The 21,092-nt window shown below is 43.9% G+C and overlaps 2 protein-coding genes across 4 annotated transcripts in view; both read right to left on the reverse strand.

The window, feature by feature from the left end:
- The window catches only part of LOC308287511 (coagulation factor VII-like), a 44,585-nt gene extending 26,670 nt beyond the window's left edge, over positions 1–17,915 (reverse strand). The window contains exons 1-2 of one of the 2 annotated variants that reach the window (XM_080728708.1): positions 17,444–17,915; positions 787–910 (exon numbers count right to left, since the gene is read on the reverse strand). In XM_080728708.1, the coding sequence (XP_080584834.1) occupies positions 787–910; positions 17,444–17,557 (238 nt within the window). In that variant the 5' untranslated portion in view covers positions 17,558–17,915. The remainder of the gene's footprint in view (positions 1–786; positions 911–17,443) is intronic. The other variant, XM_080728709.1, reaches the window with a different exon arrangement.
- Positions 10,671–17,037, reverse strand: LOC308287510 (uncharacterized protein). 2 transcript variants are annotated; one of them, XM_080728706.1, is made up of 8 exons: positions 15,939–17,037; positions 14,662–14,862; positions 14,363–14,523; positions 13,501–13,767; positions 12,698–13,368; positions 12,035–12,353; positions 11,725–11,941; positions 10,671–11,335 (listed from the first exon to the last, which is right to left on the reverse strand). In XM_080728706.1, exons 2-5 carry the CDS (start codon positions 14,767–14,769, stop codon positions 12,765–12,767), a joined length of 1,140 nt encoding a protein of 379 aa, XP_080584832.1. In that variant the 5' UTR covers positions 14,770–14,862; positions 15,939–17,037; the 3' UTR covers positions 10,671–11,335; positions 11,725–11,941; positions 12,035–12,353; positions 12,698–12,764. The 2 variants fall into 2 exon arrangements, with proteins under 2 accessions (XP_080584832.1, XP_080584833.1); XM_080728707.1 differs by lacking the exon at positions 15,939–17,037 and having other exon boundaries at positions 14,662–15,465.
- Positions 17,916–21,092: the final 3,177 nt, after the last annotated feature.

Consider the following 21,092-nt stretch of genomic DNA (forward strand, 5'->3'; position numbering starts at 1 on the left):
CGTCGGCAGGTTAGCATTTCACCAGGTTAACATTCACCCGCGTCGAAATACTGGGACGTAGTACAAATCGAAAATATCGACACGCTCCCGTTCCTTTCCCCTCCATCAGGCGCCCCGCCTGGCCAGGGGGAGGCAGACATGGATTACTGCATGTTTTTGTGAGGGTACCTACCCTAGGAGACACGGGGAGAACATGCAAACTCCACATAGGAAGGCCCTTTCGCCAACCCCACCTATGTGAATACCACAAATTTTCAACATTGAACCATATACCTCAGAGCTATTGTGTGTAAATAAGAAAAAAAGTGGATGGATGCAGGGACGTGCAGAGATTGTTAGAGAGGCAGGGGATGACATTTCGAAAAGGACCTTTTAGTGAAAACACCGAAAATAGCAGACTTCCAAGCTCACAACGCGTCACAGCGTGACACGTTGTGAGATGGGAGGTCTGCCATTTTCGGTGATTGATACCACACTGAACTAAGCATAATCAAGTCAATACTGGAGATGTGGCGTACGGTATGGATTTCTGCACAGAGAGAGGGCAACTATTTCAACATAAGATGCTGCAGTCAAGTTCAGGAGAGTTTGTACAAGGCAATTCTCTTGAACGCTGCCTTCAGGTGTGGCATGGGACATTTGCATTTATTTCACCACAGTAAAAACTACATTCATGGTCTGGAGAGGGCCCTTTTTACAGGCAGATAAAAGGGCAGGGGCTCAAGCCCCTTTTGATGTCTATGTGTGCACGTGCCTGGATGGATGGTATGGTATGGTTGGATGTACCTGCCACCACCTTCAGAAGCTCAGTCCTGGTGATGTTCTCCACACACTGAGAGGTGGTGAGGACCCAGGTTGGATGGATGATGATTCCTCCACAGAACCCCTTGTCCCTGTACAACAACAGCACCTACACACACACACACACACACACACACACACACACACACACACACACACACACACACACACACACACACATAGGCGACTCTAGCCTCTTCCAGCAAGGGGTGCACGACCTCTATTACCTCACGCGCGCTGCGCGCGCGCGCGTGTACGACGTTCGCGCGCGCGCGAAAAAAATTGCGGATATTAGCGGTTTTGTAATGTTGTTTTAGCGGATTTCTGCAGTTAATTTTGTACCCAATGCATTTTTTCAAGTTAAAATCGGTTCGGTTCTACACGGCGGCAGAACCATTTTGGGCTTAATATAATAGGGTTTATAAAAGCATGATCTGACTGTCTTAGTCTTACCTTGGGCTGGTCAGGAGGAAATGGTTCAGTCACGCACAGTGAGACAAGAGTCCTGGCTGATAGAGCCTGAGGTCTGTGTTTTGTAGAGGAAAGTCAGGTACAAAATGATCCTCTCCATGTGATGTTTCAGGGCAAGCAGCTATATTATAATATCTACCGGTAGTCACGTCCATAGTAGTGAAGAGCTCGAACTCCATGCTTTATTTTTAACAGATGTTGTTTTCAATTTCAATACTGGCGCGTGGATATGACATCACATCAGGAGGGGAGGGGGGGGCTGCCTGGAGCTGCCAGCCTCTATCACTACCACTAGGGGGTGTTGTTGTATTCGGTCTGAGTGGATGTAAAGTTACATTACAAAAAAAAAAAAAAATCAAAATGGCTGCCTGGCGGCCAGGGGTTGCACGTGCACCCTAGGACACCCCTTAAAATCGCCTATGCACACACACACACACACACACTACGCGTCAGTCCGCCTTCAGGTGTCGATACAAATGTAAACACACAGACTTATTGATGAATTGATGGATGTATAGAGCTTCTACGGTATGTAGAAACCAATCGTGTGACGCTGTCCATTTATTTTTACAGTCTATGAGGACATTGGTTCTCAAAGTGGGGTCCGGGGACCTCCAGGGGTCCTTTAGGGAGTTCCAGCTAAATGATAGTTATAGTAACCAAATGGACCCTTATGGATTATGGTCTCTATACTGCCTCCCCTGGAACTGGTTGGAATAACGTATTCCTTCCACATGCTACGTCGTATCCGGTTAACTCCCCCTTTCAGGTGATAAGAAGCGCTCTGCTCACCCCTCATGCATTGAATGAAGCCATGAGCTCAGTTTGGGGCTCTCCCCAGGTTGGCAGAGAGAGAGAGAGAGAGAGAGAGAGAGAGAGAGAGAGAGAGAGAGAGAGAGAGAGAGAGAGAGAGGCAGAGAGAGATTAGTGTCCAGGATTACAGTTGAGGCAATTAGGCGGTCGCTATGCCCCTCCCGAGAGCTTTTGCCCAATGCCAGCTTAGCAACAGTTGCGCAGCTTGCCAAGGCAAGGCGTGACTGTGAGCAGTCAACATATCAATGCTATGTCGCCAGCTTACACACAGTTTGCAACATAACAGCAAGAATAGGAATACTACACGACGGTGACCAGCAACAGATTCCCCATACCCAGACCCGAAAACGGTTGGAGGGTGCATTTTTCCACAACTTTTCCCATGCTGAAATCTACACTTGTTGGCTATGTTGTGTTGTTGAACACGGTTAGCCTACACACATACTGTACACAGCTTAACGTCGGGAAAGTTACACGACTCACCCACCCAGGTGAGAGCAATAATACTAATCGCCGTAATCGTAACAAAGGTGCAAATCATATAAAACAAACACATGTATAAATCTGCAGTGATGTGTTGACGGCTGCTGCTGGGCTGGCTTGTTTTGGATTCGGATATCTCACGCCATCAAGGGTCCACCTCAACCAGCTGTTGATCAGTTTAGCCACGCGTTAAGACTCGTACCGTACGTCTACACAAACTTTCGGATTTAAAACAATAAAGTGCTTACTGAAGGCTCACAGATGTCACAATATTGTACGCTCAAGCAGAATTACCCCCATCTTCCGTATTATTTAATAAGAAGCATTTTAATCCGATCGGTCGCCATTTTCTAAAAATGTTTTAATGTATCAGAGTGCAGTACACCTCACAACTGATGGAGTCGCGTAGTGAGAAAAATGCAAGAACATGGCCTCCGATCGGATTAAAATGCTTTTTATTAAACAATATGGAAGATACAGGTAATTTTGCTTAAGCGTACCGTATTGTGACATCCGTGAGCCTTCGCTAAGCACTTCTGAACGCTTGTGTAGACGTAAATGGCAAATTGGCTAAACTGCTCAACACCAGGTAGAAGTGGAGACATGACGGTCGTGAGATACGCCCGAATTGTTTCAGGGCTATTTCTCCCTCTAACCTTTCCCTGTGTTTTTAGTTTCCAGGCTATGCTAGGTACATTGAAGAGGTTTACATGTGAGGTAGTTGTAGGTTTGTACATGCCAGGGACGCGTGATTATGGATCCCACTGGGAAAGATGGAAAACCACGCCCCCGGTGATCCAAACACCGCCCGCGACCGTCGCGATTGGCTGCCTGCACTTCCCGGCCATGTCCTGTGTTCTAGTGTTGTTTAAATACATATTATATTAAAACATGTGTGAATGCTGAATAATAATACTATAATAGCGCTAGTGTGTGTGTTAAGAATGCTGAATATTAATACTAGAATAGCGCTATAAATAAACTATAATAGCGCTATAAATAATACTATACTAGCGGTGTGTGTGTGTGTGTGTGTGTGTGTGTGTGTGTGTGTGTGTATCGAGCGCAAAACGTGCCACATGGACGTTGCTACACTCGCGCGCACGCATTCGATTTTATCTGTGTTGTACTGAACGCATGAACGTCTCCTGTAATTTTCAAATGGCTTTTGAATCAGAACGCGCAAACGTCGCCGGCACGCGTCCCCGTGTGCCTTCTCTTTTGTGCCTCACAGGGGAACGCGAGGTCGCGTAGTGTTAGACGTTTGTGGCGAACGCATGTGTTAACGCACGCATAAATCTTTTGGTCTGTTTTTTTCATCCGCTCAGGCATGCGCTCATGAGCAGAACAGCAGCCATAAGCTGGCGTGATTGACTTGTTGCTCTGCTCTGGAACGCACGTGTGAGATGTGTGCCACACATTTGATTCTCAGCGCTAAACCTGCGTGTGTGTGTGTAGACGTGTATATCAAATAAAACATCCATCCAGACGTTCATGCGAGCATGCGTTGGTCTGTCACTGTCTCAAATGTGGGCTGCTCTCTGTGCTCCTTATAGGGCTGACGTAGCAAATTTGCTTTATATAGGCCTATTTGAATTGGGATAAAATACAGACCCTCAAGGACCACCGGTGGTCCTTTGGTGAGTTGGTGGTCCTGGTGCCCCCCCCCCCCCCCCCCCCCCCCCCCCCCCCAAGGACCACCGTTGGCCAAGGACCACCGTTGGTCCTTGGGGGAAGTTTCAAGTGGTCCACAGCTAAATTATGGAGAGTTGTTAACCAATGGATATTTTAAATCTTGAGAGCATAAAGTGAAACCAAATAGATTTCGTTTCATTTTCTGGAAACACCCCGCCATTCCGAATATATTATTTATTATTATTTGGGCGATGATGTGATGATGAAATGTAACTGTCAGATCAGCGCATGCATGAGTCACGGCCTTGCGCCCTGCTGGTTGGGACTAATATATTAAGTAGAAGTGTGTTGTGTTTATGGACTAAAATAACAGATGCTGGTTATTTTATTTGTTTTGCCCATTTTTATATTTGCATTTTAACCAAATGTTTTAATCCTTGACTGATTGAGACTATACATATTTCGTTAATTTATTTATATTTATTTATTTATTTATTTAACTGTTTTTGTTTTGTTTGGTGTTCCTAAGTTGAGCCCTTCGGAATGGCTGCCTTCTGGTTAAGTTGTCAGTTAAATTGCTTTATTTATTATTTGTTTAGTTCTGTTCAGTTATGTTGTGTTTAGACCTTTATTTCGTTATTTGTTTGTTTTGTTTAGTTGTTAACTTCAGCTCTGAGCAGCGGCCTGGCGCTGCTCAGAGCAATAGAGCCAGGTCTGTCTGTCTGTCTGTCTGTCTGTCTGTCTGTCTGCTTTGCACACCGCCACGCTGCGCATGGCTGCCGTTTCAGCCCGAGCCCGACGGGACCCGACGGGTCGGCGCGGCGCGGCCCGGGCCGGGCTCAATTTGTCACGCACATGTCGGGCTTTGGGCTGGGTCGGGCTTGAGAAAAATAAATAAAGAAAAAAAATACAAATATATACATTTAAATTAAATTATATATTCAACTCATTTGGAGCTAGCTAGCTATGTGTGTATGCATTGTGTCACATTCACAATATACACAACAAGTATTAGTCAGGTCGGTTGCAGGCAAGCGTCTCTCTCTCTGTCATCTGCTCTGCGTCTGAGCGCCCGAGCGCAGCTGCTATTGACTGACTGAATGTGTGTCATGAAGAATGAAAAAGATCTCCTTGCCTGGTGGCGCACCAACAAGAAAGTGTACCCAAAGCTTGCACAATTGGCAAGATCTGTGCTTTGCATCCTGGCCAGCAGCAGTTCCAGTGAACGGGTTTTCAGCGCTGCGGGCAGAACCATCTCCGAGCGAAGGACATCGTTGAACACGGAGACGGTGGATTCCATCCTTTTTCTTCATCACAATTTATAAAATCGGTGAGTACAGCCTAGCCTTTAACTGTTGGCAATATATACCCAATGGCCAACGTAGAATGTAGTCATCTTGGTCTCTTGTGATCTTATCATTTATTTATAAATGTATTTTATTTAATTTCAGCTGCTTGCTGTCTGATTGAATTATTCGCCGGAGCGAGCGCCCTGCGGCGGTGCGGCCTCCCGGCGCGGCCTTGCGCCCAGCGCTGGATTTTTGGGACTATTAAACTGAACGAATAAGTGTTGATTCATACAAAGAAAAGTGCTGTGTTACGGACTAAAATAACAAATGCTGTTTATTTTATTTGTTTAGCCTATTTATATACTTTAATTTAACCAGGGAATGGGAATGTTTCATTGCTTGACTGATTAAGGCTATTCATTCTAATATTTTATACACATACTTAACTTGAGATTGTTTATTTTAATTGCACAAATGTCGCACAACGCAAACTCAAAGGATTGTTCATTGTTAAATTGTCCTCGGGAGTCGGGACCTGTTTCACAATTGAATCGCGTTTGAAGGGATTAGGCCTACGTTTTTATTTGTTTGTTTGTTTGTTTGAGGCTGTAGGCCCTGGCCCTCCTCCTCCGTTACTACTGTATTGAAGACTTTATTATTTAGAAGTTTACATAGGAAAAGAAAATGTACAGTTTCATACAGTTACTACAATATGCCTGCCTGACTGGCGAGAGCGCAGGCTCCACTTGAATGTTTAATTGTTCTTACAGTAAAAAAAATGATTTGGGAATTGTCACAATTATAGCAAATTGTATACATTTATATCCCCATTTGCTCCAAGCTGTTTTTTGTTTTTTTTAAATAAAGACAGTTGGAAAGGGGTATCATGTCTCTGTTCTTCACCAATATTTAAAATGTAATGAAAACAAAAGGCCGCCGCTACACGCACTCTGCAATTAAGCTTGTTTAGAAAAATGTCGGTCTTCGGGCCGGGCCGGTCTCCAATTGTCAATTATGTATCGGGCTTTGTAATCTATCTATCTATCTATCTATCTATCTATCTATCTATCTATCTATCTATCTATCTATCTATATATCTATCTATATATCTATCTATATATCTATATCTATCTGGTGTCGCTGTTCATGACTATCGCAGGACGGGCGTTAGACCGTTAGTTCCAACGGCAATCAAAACGACACTTCGATAATATAGCCTATTAGTCTGTCTGTCTGTCTGTCTGTCTGTCTGTCTGTCTGTCTCTCCGATTAACAAGCTGATCAGATCGTGCAAAACTTGGAATATCCCGAAACGCTTTGCGTGGTGTCACAGGCGAGAGAGATGAAGCAGGGATCCCCACCACAACCTTCATAGATTCCATACAGTTTCATTGTTTGACAGCACAATCATCAGTGTATTTTGGATTCATGTATGAAATAGCCGATTTACAAGCTCACAATGCCTAGCAGCACGAGGCGGTGTGAGCTTGTAGATCTGCCATTTTTGGCTAAAGTTCTCAGTATAGCCTATACGCTAGGGTTCAAGTGGTTAATCTGGCGGCCTTAAAATAATGATTGCTGGATCATCGGCTTCTACGTTGATGTGTGTAAGGTCATGTTGCACCCCTCTTGGCCTTGGGCACAACGTATGCTTCGCCAATATCTTTATATATACAGACAGACAGACAGACAGACAGACAGACAGACAGACAGACATAGAGAGGGGTGGGGGGGGGGGGGGGGGGGGGGGGGGGGGAGACGAGAGAGAGAGAGACGTCGGTTCCATCCATTTTTTTCTTTTTTTTTGTTGCGCAGCAGCCTCCTCGCCACGCATGGTGCTTTAAAACGGCGAAATTAAACAAATATATTCGCTATATAATAAAGAGTCTCTCTAACATCTCAATAAACTGCTAAAGTCCTATTGGTTGGGTAGCAATAGGCCTATTCAAGCAGGCTGGAGCCTACATTTATTTATGTTAAATAAATATAGCCTAGGCCTACTTAGTTCATTTACACCACTGGCAATATTATACACAGGCCTTCCTATAATTAAATTAAATTGAGGATAAATACAATTGATTGATTCCTCTCTCTCTCTGTATCAAAGTAAGCTCACTCGACCCTATTTCAAGAGAGAGAGAGAGAATGGTGGAGGGACCTTCACGTTGCATTGAGGCCGAGGGGAACGGTGTTTTTCTCCTTTTCCGTGTCTCTCTCTGTGTGGCAGCGTGGCTGCTTGGAAAAAGTACTCAAATAATACTGGTAAAAGCATGGTATGTTTTAGGCTAATTTATAACTGCAAAAAGACTAATGTTTTAAAATACATCGCTGGGTATTAAATACAAAAGGATCCGAAGTGTAGTGGAGTAGAAGGAAAGTAGGCTACTGGTAATTGGACTCATCTTTTTACTGTGAAAATCAGACAACTGTTTCTGCCTAAAACAACGTCACAAGAGCGCACAGTGAGCAGCAGAACCAGGGCATGCAGTCACACACTTGTCGGCTGGAGCGCATACAGTCACAGTGAGGCAGCAGCCTGCACACAACTGACTTGCCTGCAATCATCCAACTTTCACAACCACATCCATTGCTGCGCTCAGAAAGGTGCTTGATATCCACGTGATTCCACGACTATTAGGAGTTCGGATCCCTGTTTTATTATCGTCAACTGGGTCCGGTTTGGTTTAGATTATCTCGGGCTGTTTATCATAAGTAGCCTAAACAGTGACAAGCGAACCAAGACAGACAGGAGTTCCCTCATTCAGCGGTGAAAAGCTGGACATATGCTTCGCCGTATGACGGTGCGTGTCGAGCATAGCAGACATGCAAGCTCACAAAATTGGACCCGTGCAGGGCTCTCAACGCTCTGCTCCCCTCTTATTATAACTCTATTACTCTATTACTCTATTATCACCTCTCTCTCTCTGGCCAAATGCACTGCATGCAGAGAGGCGATATACGAAGAGCGCACTTCACCCACTTCCGTCACTTTCTCTGATGGTCCGTGCAGTTACGTAATCTCTACTCCTTTGAAGTTCAAATTTGACATTGTGTGACAGTCTGTGATGCGTTGAGAGCTTTTGTTTTCGATGACTGATCAGCTATAAAGGGACTTTGTACGATTTAATTTGCTTGAGTTCTGGGACTGGGTAAAACTGATTCCAAATGTGCAGAAGTATTGGAGAGTATTGGAAAAAAAAAGAAGGCTGTTTGTCATGACAGAACATCACATATAGGCCTATACAATGTATACATATCATGAGAGAGAGAGAGAGAGAGAGAGAGAGAGAGAGAGAGAGAGAGAGAGAGAGAGAGAGAGAGAGCTATGATCAAAATGATTTGACAAATCTCTCTCCCCCATCTCCCTCTCTCCCCAACTTGCTCGGCCGTCAGTCAGTCAGTCGTTTCGTTCGTTTTCTTTTCTTTTTTTTCTTTTTTTACCAACTCTGATCTGTACCGAGCGAGTAGTGGTTGAGAGAGAGAGAGAGAGAGAGAGAGAGAGAGAGAGAGAGAGAGAGAGAGAGAGAAGAGAGAAAGAGAAGAGACAGAGTGTACAACGTTATGGACATTTATAACTCAAATGATCAGATATGATTGATGATTCTCTGCACGCAAACACCATCGCAGGACAGAGAAAAATTAGGCGATAATTATAGGCTACAGCTGGGCTGGGGGGAAAAAAACAGCCTCGCCAAATGGACCCGTACGGTTCCATTTGGTTTACGTAGGCCTATGATTTGGTCTTACGTGTCATTAAACCTTAATATGCAAATATACAACCTTTGTTTTGTTTTATTAATGTTATGATGGCGCAAGGAAGGCTGCCTTTTCTCAGTTGCCTTAATTCAACGAGTCACCCACAGCGCACCACCACATCAATTTCTGTATCAGAAAGTCTTGTAGGCTATAATATCCATGTGGTTCCACTGAGTTCGGGTCCCTTTTTTATAATCGTCAACTGGTCCGGTTTGGTTCAGATTACCACGGAATCCGCACGGTTCTGTAACAGTAAACCCCAGAGGCGTCAATTGGGTATGGCAAGCTATGGCAGCTGCCATACCTTGGCTACAGTGGGAAATAATAAAATGTACTTTTCATCATGTCTGTTGCTAAGGTATGGCAACATGACTGGTGTCTTGCACGCACGCGAGGGCGCGCGTGCAAGACACCAGTCATGTTGCCATACCTTAGCTTTTGCTGAACTGACGCCACTGGTAAACCCCGACTCTGCAGGGTCTCCAGCGAACAAGACAGCGCTGATTTGGGACAAGCGCTAGAGCTGCAGGCAGCTCGCCGTATGGCCGTGTTGCGTATAGCAGATATACAAGCTCATAGCGTGGTGAATTATGGATTACTTCTTCATATAATTAATATAGGATATAATGCAGCAGCACTCTTTATGTGCAAAGATCTGCATTGTTAAATGCAATGGAACAGGCAACAATAGTGGATGGCAATGGCATAGAATTGAATGGTTTGGTCTGTATTTGAACTGGAATGAGTTACTGCTTAAAACGAATACAATGAAACCATTGATATAAGAATCACTGTACATTTACAGAATTTTATTTTTTTATTTTTTTTACATGACATGTCTGTGCCATCCTTTTTTTTTTTTTTACATGACATGTCACGCGTACCTTATAGCTGTGCCATCCTTTTTTTTTTTTTTACATGACGTGTCACGCGTACCAAAGCTGTGCGCAACGTGTGCCCCGGAGTGCCACTGGAGCACAACTAACGCATGCATGCACGCACGCATATGTAAACAAAAAGCCATGCGGCACCCGTGCGTCTCTTTGCTTACCTGGCACGGAAAAGCCGCCATAGTGTGTGTGTGTGTGTGTGTGCGCGCGCGTGTGCGTGCGCGCGTGTGTGTGTTAAGAAGGCTGAACAATAAAAGTTCTAAAAAGAGTGTGTGAATACTCGGAGTCTGTTCTTACTGTTCATTTACAACAGGGCTAAAATACACTTGATGATGATGATGATGATGATGATGGATGATTCATGATATTTCTTCTCTGCTGGCTTAATTTAAGCACAAGTAGTGTGGAAGAATTCTACTTCTACAAAATACCATCTATCTATATATCTAATCTATATATAGGCTATTTATATACACACCACCTGAATGGCAGAGATGAGCCCAAACCATTTACACATCCTCTTATTATTCATCATAGTGATTAGTGGAGATGATTGATGAGGCGTTATATTCATCAGATAGCACCTCCATCCATTCACATGCACCTCCTCCTTAATTATGCTATAGGCCTACTGCCTGAATTACATCATAGTGAGTAGTAGCCTAGAGATGATTGATGAGGCGTTACATTAGACCAGAAAAATAAGTATATGAAATAACAACACATTCAGCAAATCAGGATCTTTATTTTGTTTCACAAAAAAATACAAATGCTGTTACATAACTGTAGGCAGACATGCACAAAACAAATAATTCAGTATATAGTAGCCTACAGTAGTTGAAAAATAAGCATAACTGTCAAAATTTGGGGTGTCTTTTAACCTCTGCTACGGAGTGCGCCAGATTATGTGGAGCCAGTGTTCTGGCCCTTTTCGATGGCTGACTGTACACATGGTCAGATCCGGTCTTGACCTCCACAGGGCGGCCAGCAAAAAGGCAACGCTTTCCACCCAAGCGCAATTTTCCAATTTTGCGTCGTGATACTGATGTCGGCTGAGCATTGATACTGGGGCCGGCATGCCTGGCAGCCCTACGGAGGGCTCCAGCTCTGTTCGATGGGGTGACCTTGGAAGGTCTGTAGGCACGCCTGTCACTTGCTGTTCAGTCAATCCCCTGAAGAACTGGAGAGGATGCTTTTCTGAGAATGAAACAATGTGTAGAACAAATGTAAAGTTACCCAGGGGCATGCATCAAAATCAGTGCAACAAAGTATGCACAGGTTTATGGGTTAAATATCCTTGATTACAAGTTACTATGACTGTCTGGCATTCCCTCTGTCAGTCCGTCATGTCACGTCACACTTTTGTCTCTTATCTCCGGCACAGTTGCCCCTACTTTGCACACACACTCTTCACAGGCCCCTCTTCTAGCGCCACCATGAGGTTGCTTTTTGCAGACAACATTAATGGACTCTGCTCCTACAGATGTTGCCTACAATGCCACTTACAGGCCAATTCGTGTCTACATGAGACCTGACTGTCGCTTATCTCCCGATTAGGGAGTCTTACTGGTATGTACTGTACTCACTACCAGTTGCCATATAGTACAGCTCTGCCTTCGCCTCTGCTGATTGTGGAAGCAAGTTGGTGCTTGCGACTCCATGCTTGAGGACGACATCTGCCTGGTGTTTACAGGGCCCACCATGGCAACCCTTGGGACAGGTGCACATTTTGAGGGTCATGTCAACATCATAAGTTGTTCCAGGGGTGGAGGTACTTTTGACCTTAAAGTGGTTGGCTTCAATCTGTGGCAGTAGACAAACATGTATATTCATTCAGTACATTTTTATTTTTTAGTACTAGGCAATGATGCTTTGAAACAAAAACAAAGTACTGACCATGTAGACGTCCTCAGGTTTTATATTGCTGGCTTTCAACAAAAACCTCGACTTCTGGAATAGTTCCCTCTGGCCAATGGCAGCATGCGTCATTTTGGACACATAGTATGTATTGAAACGGTTGGCCAGGAAGTCAAACAACTGTGGTACGTTGTATGCCTTTGTGCGGAGTACAATCTTGTCTTTTAAAATCCGCATCGCAGCCTCAAAGTAGTTGTTTGTGTCGTTATCTCTGACAGGCAATGCGTTTCTGTAGCTGAGAGCCCAACTCTCCCTCCGGATGTATAGTTTCTCCAGGTAATGCTTGAACTTTGGGCACCTATAGAGTGTGATTGATTGATTGAACATTTTATTAGACAAAAATAGAGAACAGTATAATCAATACAATAGAAATGTAGTAGTACAGTATACAGTACACATCCTGCCTAAAAGGAACATCCCAAATAAGTCCTTTTGCAGTCTTTTTTTTACATTGGAAGTCTTAGGTATTCAATTCATGGACATAACAAATAGCAAGCAAAGAAAACAATTCAATAACATCACAGTTATAAAAACTCACTTCTCGCCTGTCTATGGGAGAAGTGATAACTACCTCAGATTCTGGCCTCCTGAAAGGTGTGTTTTCAGGGCAGTTTTGAAAGATTTGGAAGAAATTTGACCAACCTGTTTACAACAGGACTCTGTGAAGCTTGCTGGTAAAAGCGGTTTAATGCCTCCTCCTCTTCAGCATTTAGCATATCTTTGATGACAGCAAGTAGTGGAACACGATCTGAGATGGAGATGCTGTTTTCTGCAGCCTATCATAGCCATCTCTCCATGTGGCTTGCAGCAGGTGAAATACACAGAGGACACGTCTTGCTTGGGGAAAGGCTGTACTTAGTGCCCCTTGCTCAGCCTTGCTGTCATCCGTGAGGAACACTGAAGGCCCTGCTTTTCCTCTGCCTGAGAAGGACTGGTTATCGAGTAGCGTCTTCAGAAGTTCCAGGCCCTCATAGATGACCTGCTCCTCCTCGCATGGGGTGATTATTATGCCCAGCGGCAGGCCACCAACAGGACTGTGGGTGAGCAGTAGAAACACTCTACAATGGTCACGGTCCATATTGCCTGCAGCATCCATAAAGCACAGTTCTCCACTGTGCCGAAGGCGGCTGTGCACTCTTTTCATCACTGGTGAGCAGATGGCCACCAGCTGCTTGCCACTGGATGTTGTCTTCATTGTGGCACATCGATCCTTGCACACAATGTTGTACGCTTCAATCTTCTCCTGTAGAGCCACTGTCATCTCTTCCCCGTTTGGACTTCCATACTCCTTTTTGAATAACTGATGGTAAAATCTGTCCAAAGGGGATGGGAGAAGTTGAGTATTAATCATGATTATTCATGATTTGTAAATATTACACTTACAAAAGCGTTATTATAACAGGTTATTTGTCAGTGTTATGGTGTATTTGTTTATCGCACATTACCTGTAGCAGAATTCTTGAGTGGGACATATTTCTCTGTTTGCTGCAGTGACCACATAATTATCTCCATGTTCCTCCAGAAGATCCATCTTGAGTGTATCTAAGGCTGCACTTGGAGAGTGTCCGTCTTCAAAGAGCTTGATCAGTATTGCTCGTGTCTTGTCTCCCACATCACAGTACTGTAGTGCAGTTGCAACCTTAATGTTGTGGTTATGATCACCGCAGATTCTCACCGTTGTAGGGAATGCAGGCAGATGAGGATTTGAGTTTCTACAGAGACATTGTAGACAAAAACATAGTTAACTGATTGCGAACGAAGGTCGCAAGTTTACTATGAAAACCAGCACATCTTGTCCGCGTATCTCTGTCTGTAGGTCACGCCTGACACTGTGGTTCCCCTGACACATCACTGTGACAATCACAGGTGATATCACAGTTGACATAACCTATGTACAAGTCCATATATGGGTATTCCCCAGAATCCCTTTATGCCCATATATGAAGATCCCTGATGTCATCAATATACTGTAGGCCTACATCACTGGCCAGATGGCCAAGACATGGCCCATATCGTGTGGCTGGTTCAGACAGGGATCTCCTTGTAAGGGCATAAAAGGGATGGACCATATACCAGGTTACCAGGGTCTCCATATATGGGTAACTGGTCCAATATACATCACTGGCCAGATGGCCAAGAATTGGGGCCCTTTAGGGCGAGGTCGCATGTCACCCTAAGGTGTCTTACCAGCAACAAATAAAGATCCTTCATATACTTATTTTTCTGGTCTAATATGTAACGCCTCATCAATCATCATAAAAAAGTTCTTTACTGTGCACAAACATTACTGCCAAAGATGATACTTACACAAGCCGTCCTCTGCTGTCTGGGGTCCGTATGGTGTGGAGTATCACAATCATCGTAGCAGGGCAGTTTGTGTTCTTGCTTCTGCATGATGAAGCTGTACATGCCAGGTTTTCTTTTCCCCGTTTTCTGTTGTCGGTCTTATGTTGGCATCTGTACTCCACCTAATAACAGGAGAATAATACAGGTGATATATTAGGTGACCTCTTATTATGCTACCTGGCAAAGATTGAGTCATCAAAGTGATTAGCCTCCATCCATTCACATGGAATCGGTTTGACTTTTTTATATAAACCTCTTACCCTGGAAACAACTTTGCCACCCTTTACTTTAGTTGTTCTCGCCACCCTCCATGTGGTCACATGAGATTTTATCCATTTCATTATTTCATCTGTCGAGGACAAGTCCATGCGAAAAGTTGCGTTGAAGTTGACATGGTCCTCTGTTTCACTAATGGTCTTGTATTCACAGACATGGTAGTCATATCCGGTGGGCAGATGGTCCTGTGAAGCAATTGGGAATTAAATTAAACAATGCAATCATGAGTGAATTTCCGTTGTTTCTTATTATTACGGTCAGCTCTTGCATTGTTAGTCTTCAATTGGAAAACATAATGCCTAACTTCAGTACAGGAAACTGGGAGATGTTATTGTCAGGACTGATGCAGGTGTTTGTACCGATGTCTCTGGTTGACATTGGCACATTTCACTCAGGTTTTTTCATCTCGCTCATGTCACTTTGTCTGCTGACCTCACTCAGCAACAAAATAAAAATAAAATAAACAAAAATTAAAATAAAACAATTCACAGGAGGCAAGCAGTGATCACCCCATGATGTGCACTGCAATGTAGTTTCAAATGCACTACATTGCAGCTGCTTTTTTGAGAGTAAAAAACTAAAAAAGAAGAGAAGACATGCATGACATGCATGATCTGGGCAGATTGCCCCAGGAAATGTGTCAATGTGAACCAGAGACATCGCTACGTGCCTTTTTCCCACCAAATCTTGCTAAATTAAGTCTGAGGAAAACATAACATTCATTTTATCATTCATAATCCCATTACATACAGTACATGCATAAGAGCATGTTTTATTGATACATAAGCTATGATGGTCTTTCTTCTTCAGTCAAAAGCATGTAATTGTATCCAATTATTCCAATGCATACAATTAATTAAATAAATGGCATATGCAGCTAAAAAGTACCAGCCAACCCTCCTGTTTTTGTAAGAAGTCTACTGTTATTTGACCATGTCTCCTGTTCCAGAATGATTTCAACTTTTTGTATGATAAATAACCCATTTGACCCATTTGATTGTTCTTTTTGTTGACAGGTGAGATCTATCTCTCTCTCTCTCTCTCTCTCTCTCTCTCTCTCTCTCTCTCTCTCTCTCTCTCTCTCTAGGTAGTCATACACAGAGATATTCATTTAAGTAATGACTGGTTATTATTATTATTCAAGATGGGTCTTAAATGGATTCAGTCATCAAATCAATATTGCGTTTTAATGGCTTCAATTGTACCCATCGTATAGCCTACAGATAGGCCTATAAAAAGATATAAAATATCATGACATTACCTTTTTTGTTCTTCGGTCACAGGGTCTCGTGTCTCGGGCATAGTGGCAGTCAAAAGTCAGGTATATGATTATGAACCAACTTAAAACATAAAAACAGTGATGCTTCCAAGTTTCCAAATTTTGTATAACATTTCCCGCTGAACAGTTTGCGCGTCTCAGCCGAGTGTGATCTACAAACTAACAACAGGCGCATCTGCGGCGCGACTTGAGCTTGCAGATCAGCGATTTTGTACCTTTACCTTTTGAAGTACATTTTGATGCCAATACTTTCATACTTTTACTCAAGTACATTTTGAATTCCGGACATTTACTTGTAACAGAGTATTTCTGTATTAGGCCTACAGTATTGATACTTTTACTTAGGCTATAAGTAAAATGTGAGTACTTTTCCCACCACCGTAATAATATAATATAAAATAGGCTACACACAAAATGTTGACACAGTTATTTAACAGCATTTGTAGTGCAACAAATAAAGATCCTTCATATACTTATTTTTCTGGTCTAATATGTAACGCCTCATCAATCATCATAATTTAGGAGGAGGTGCATGTGAATGGATGGAGGAGCTATCTGATGAATATAACGCCTCATCAATCATCTCCACTAATCACTATGATGAATAATAAGAGGATGTGTAAATGGTTTGGGCTCATCTCTGCCATTCAGGTGGTGTGTATATAAATAGCCTATATATAGATTAGATATATAGATAGATGGTATTTTGTAGAAGTAGAATTCTTCCACACTACTTGTGCTTAAATTAAGCCAGCAGAGAAGAAATATCATGAATCATCCATCATCATCATCATCATCATCATCATCATCATCATCAAGTGTATTTTAGCCCTGTTGTAATAGAACAGTAAGAACAGACTCTGAGTATTCACACACTCTTTTTAGAACTTTTATTGTTCAGCCTTCTTAACACACACGCACACACGCACGCACGCACGCGCGCGCGCACACACACACACACACACACACACACACACACACAGACACACAAACACACACACACAAGCGCTAGTATAGTATTATTTATAGCGCTATTATAGTTTATTTATAGCGCTATTATAGTATTATTATTCAGCATTCTTAACACACACACTAGCGCTATTATAGTATTATTATTCAGCATTCACACATGTTTTAATATAATATGTATTTAAACAACACTAGAACACAGGACATGGCCGGGAAGTGCAGGCAGCCAATCGCGACGGTCGCGGGCGGTGTTTGGATCACCGGGGGCGTGGTTTTCCATCTTTCCCAGTGGGATCCATAATCACGCGCCAGGGACATGTCCTGTCTTTTAGGTCCTGTCTTTCAGAACTCTGGTGTCTCACCTGCCAGGGACATTGTCCTTTAGGACACTGAGGTCTTACCTGCCAGGGACATTGTCCTTTAGGACACTGAGGTCTTACCTGCCAGGGACATTGTCCTTTAGGACACTGAGGTCTTACCTGCCAGGGACATTGTCCTTTAGGACACTGAGGTCTTACCTGCCAGGGACATTGTCCTTTAGGACACTCTGTTCCGCCAACAATACGTCTGATGCGAGAACGATGGGCCACCTGCTCAGCTTTGTCTGACGCCCCCTGGAGGACGGGAACCATACCACATGCTATAGGCTCTGTGAAGACACAACACCATATGAACGTGAACAGAATGCATCACACTATAAACACAATACAATGCAATGCAACAAAATAGAAGCACAATATACTCTCTAAAATATTGGAAGAGCTATTCTTGGTCAGACTGATTGATTTCATTGAAAAACACAAACTGTAAATCAGTATGGCTTCCGATCAAACCGATCACCATCTCTGGCACTAATTGATCTAACAGAAGACATAACAGACTACATACACAAAAAACAATATTGGAGTATTTATTGATCTTAAAAAAGCCTTCGATACTATAGATCACAACCTATTAATAACCAAGTTGGAGAGATATGGCATTAGAGGACTTGCATCTAAATGGCTGCGGAGCTATATTGACAATCGACAACAGTACGTACAATTAGGTGAATACAAATCAAATCATTCAAACATCACGTGCGGGGTACCACAGGGATCAATTCTGGGTCCCAAAATTATTTATTCTGACCTATCAATGACCTATCAATGACCTATGTAAAGTTTCCAACATAACCAAATGTGTACTTTTTGCAGACGATACAAACATCTTTTGTACTGGGGATAATATCCAGCAGCTTTTGCAAGCTATGTCAACTGAATTACGTAAATATAAACAGTGGTTCGACAGCAATAAACTATCCATAAACCTAACAAAAACAAAGTTCATGGTCTTTGGCAACCGTGCCATCACCACAGAACTCCAACTTAAAATTGATGACATTGAAATTGAACGTGTTTATGAAAATAAATTCCTAGGTGTTGTCTTGGACCACAAAGTCTGCTGGAAACCCCACATAAGGCATGTGGGAGTCAAGATAGCAAAGAGCATTTCTGTTATTAACAAGGCAAAACACATCCTCAATACCAAATCACAACACATCCTGTACTGCACTATGATATTACCATACCTATCCTACTGTAGTCTGGGATCACTTCACTTTTCGGGCTTGTAACCGGTCTGGAGCGGAAACCACAACACGTCATGTTGTAGTACTTAAAGACTACAATTTGGCCGGAACTATCCACCGGAAACAGTTTTAACCCAAAATAATTCCTGTGTGCTCAAGGACATACTTTTAGGGCCTACCTAATAAACTCCTTGATGCGGAGTAGTTTTGCTTTTGAAAAAATTGTTTGGGATATGCATCTTTTATTTCAACTCGTAGCGACTGGCAAGAATACACTAGGCTACTCGAGCATTTTAATAGGGATTGGGGAAACAAACGGAGGGAACCAAATCAAAGCGACGCCGCTTCTTCTAGTGGTTTGTCGCATTAGGCGGAAACCAAACGGCCTGTTGTGAACGAACACCAGGCTTTCTCTCAGAAAGCCTGGTGGGCGAGGTTAATCCTACTGTGTAGAAGTATGGGGAAACACATACAAAACAACAATTCATTCACTTAAACAACACTGGGTACCGTGATCATACAAATATTCTATTCTTTAATTCCCACATTCTTAAGTTCCCCGACCTAGTCAAATTCAAAACAGCTCAAGTCATACACAAAGCCAAAAATAAATCACTTCCAACCAATATACAAAACAAAGTTATTATGATTTAAGAAACCCGTTTTGAACAACCGCTAGTCCGAACTACACTCAAATCCATGTCTATTTCATCTTGTGGAGTGTCACTGTGGAGTGGGTTAGCTGATGATATTGTTGTGGACTTACTTCGGCCACACTTTGTGTGATGATGGAGGCGAGTGGGTCAATGATGATGCCACAACAAGGAATAGCAGAACTCTGTTTACTTGGCAGGATGGCAGGTTACACTCGTGTTCACAGGACGACACGGCAATAATAACAGCTTCACAGATCACAGGTCGGCAATAATACAGCATACAGGTAGGCTCTAGAACTCACTGTCACTGTTATAAAGTCTTTGTGGCTGTCAGTCCGTGGTCCCTGGCACAAACGGAGGAAGGTTCACTCAACGTCCATACACTTTGGGATCCGGAAGACAACTGACTAAACAGGCGGGCTGCGCCAATACACAATAGGACCTGCTCTACCTGAGAGCCAATAAGAACACACTGCACTGAGTAAACATTCACACAATAGGCTGTTGACAATATAGGTGCAGGTAATAGGCTGGCATTTGTTCCCGCGTTACACTACCCCCCCTCTAGACTGCTGAGTCCCTTCAGCATCTTCCTAAAATTAACCTACACAAAGCATTTCACAAAACACAATAACAACCACACAGCAGGCATGCAATACTGTTGGAATTTCACTTAAACAGAACCATTCGGTTTCTTTAAAAGGCAAACACTTAAACTTAACAAATGTCCATGACACCTAGAACTGTTACGTGTCCAAATCAATGTCTCAGTTCATTCAGAGCTATCCTGGTAGTGGGCAAGCCTGTCCACCGGCCCACTTCCCGCAGTCATCTGGGAAGACTCCAAACCTCTCTGTCTGGCCCAGGACCTGAGTCTCTGATGGGTGCAGGATGAACAGAGTCTCTGGTGATTGAAGACTGTGCAGAGCTTCTGGTGGGTGCCAGCAGAGTCCAGTAGGCAGGTCAGGAGGTTTCTTTGGACGTGGACTGTGCAGGGTGTCAGGAGGATGTAGGCTTTGCTGAGTTTCAGGAGGACGCAGGCTGTGTGGAGTTGTTTCAGGACCCACTCTGTGTAGGTTCTCAGGAGGTCTCGCGCTCTGTAGGTTCTCAGGAGGTCTCACGCTGTGTAGGCTCTCAGGAGGTCGCACGCTGTGTAGGCTCTCAGGAGGCCGCACGCTGTGTAGGCTCTCAGGAGGTCGCACGCTGTGTAGGTTCTCAGGAGGTCTCGCACTGTGTAGACTCTCAGGAGGTCGAACGCTGTGTAGGCTCTCAGGAGGTCTCGCACTGTGTAGACTCTCAGGAGGTCGAACGCTGTGTAGGCTCTCAGGAGGTCGAACGCTGTGTAGGCTCTCAGGAGGTCGAACGCTGTGTAGAGTGTCAGGAGGTCGCAGGCTGTGTAGGCTCTCGGGAGAACGCAGGATGGGTAGGCTCTCAGGAGAATGCAGGATGGGTAGGCTCTCAGGAGAACGCAGGATTGGCAGGCCCTCTGGAGGACGCAAGCTGAGCAGGCTCCCCGGAGGATGCAGGATTGGAAGTCCCTCTGGAAGCTCGACTGGTGATGGGTGTCTGGCAGAGGTGTCAGGAGGTGCCTTGATGGATGTCTGGAACTCACCAGTTTCAGGGATGTTGTCAACCGACTGCTTTGACTCCCAGGAGAGTGGGGGAGGGCTCTCCATGCAGGGTTTCCTCCCAGTGATGTAGGAGCTTGGCTCGCCCTCAATGAACACCTCTCCTCCCTCTTCTAAGGCTACGTTGTCAGCTGTCAGCAAGAAGTCGAAGCCCGTTTCAGTCTCCACATTCAGGAGGCAGGCTGTTGTCTTGTCTTCTGACCAGCCCTCTAGTCGGAGCTGCTGGGATTCCACCCCTGTCTTGACCACACACTGGACAGGCAGATGATTCACTGGGACAGGAACCATTGGGCTGGGGCCTTCCTGTTTCAGT

The sequence above is a fragment of the Nannobrachium achirus genome (assembly GCF_963921795.1).
Source record: "Nannobrachium achirus genome assembly, chromosome: 6".
NCBI lineage: Eukaryota > Metazoa > Chordata > Actinopteri > Myctophiformes > Myctophidae > Nannobrachium > Nannobrachium achirus.

Bases quoted from the DNA above. Each gene is read 5' to 3' on its own strand.
- LOC308287510 (XM_080728706.1), bottom strand. From the start codon at position 14,769: ATGGACTTGTCCTCGACAGATGAAATAATGAAATGGATAAAATCTCAT. The intron at 14,524-14,661 runs GTAAGAGGTTTA...TCCTGTTATTAG, and splicing joins GTGGCAAAGTTGTTTCCAGG to GTGGAGTACAGATGCCAACA. The intron at 13,369-13,500 runs GTAATGTGCGAT...CCCTTTGGACAG, and splicing joins ACTCAAGAATTCTGCTACAG to ATTTTACCATCAGTTATTCA.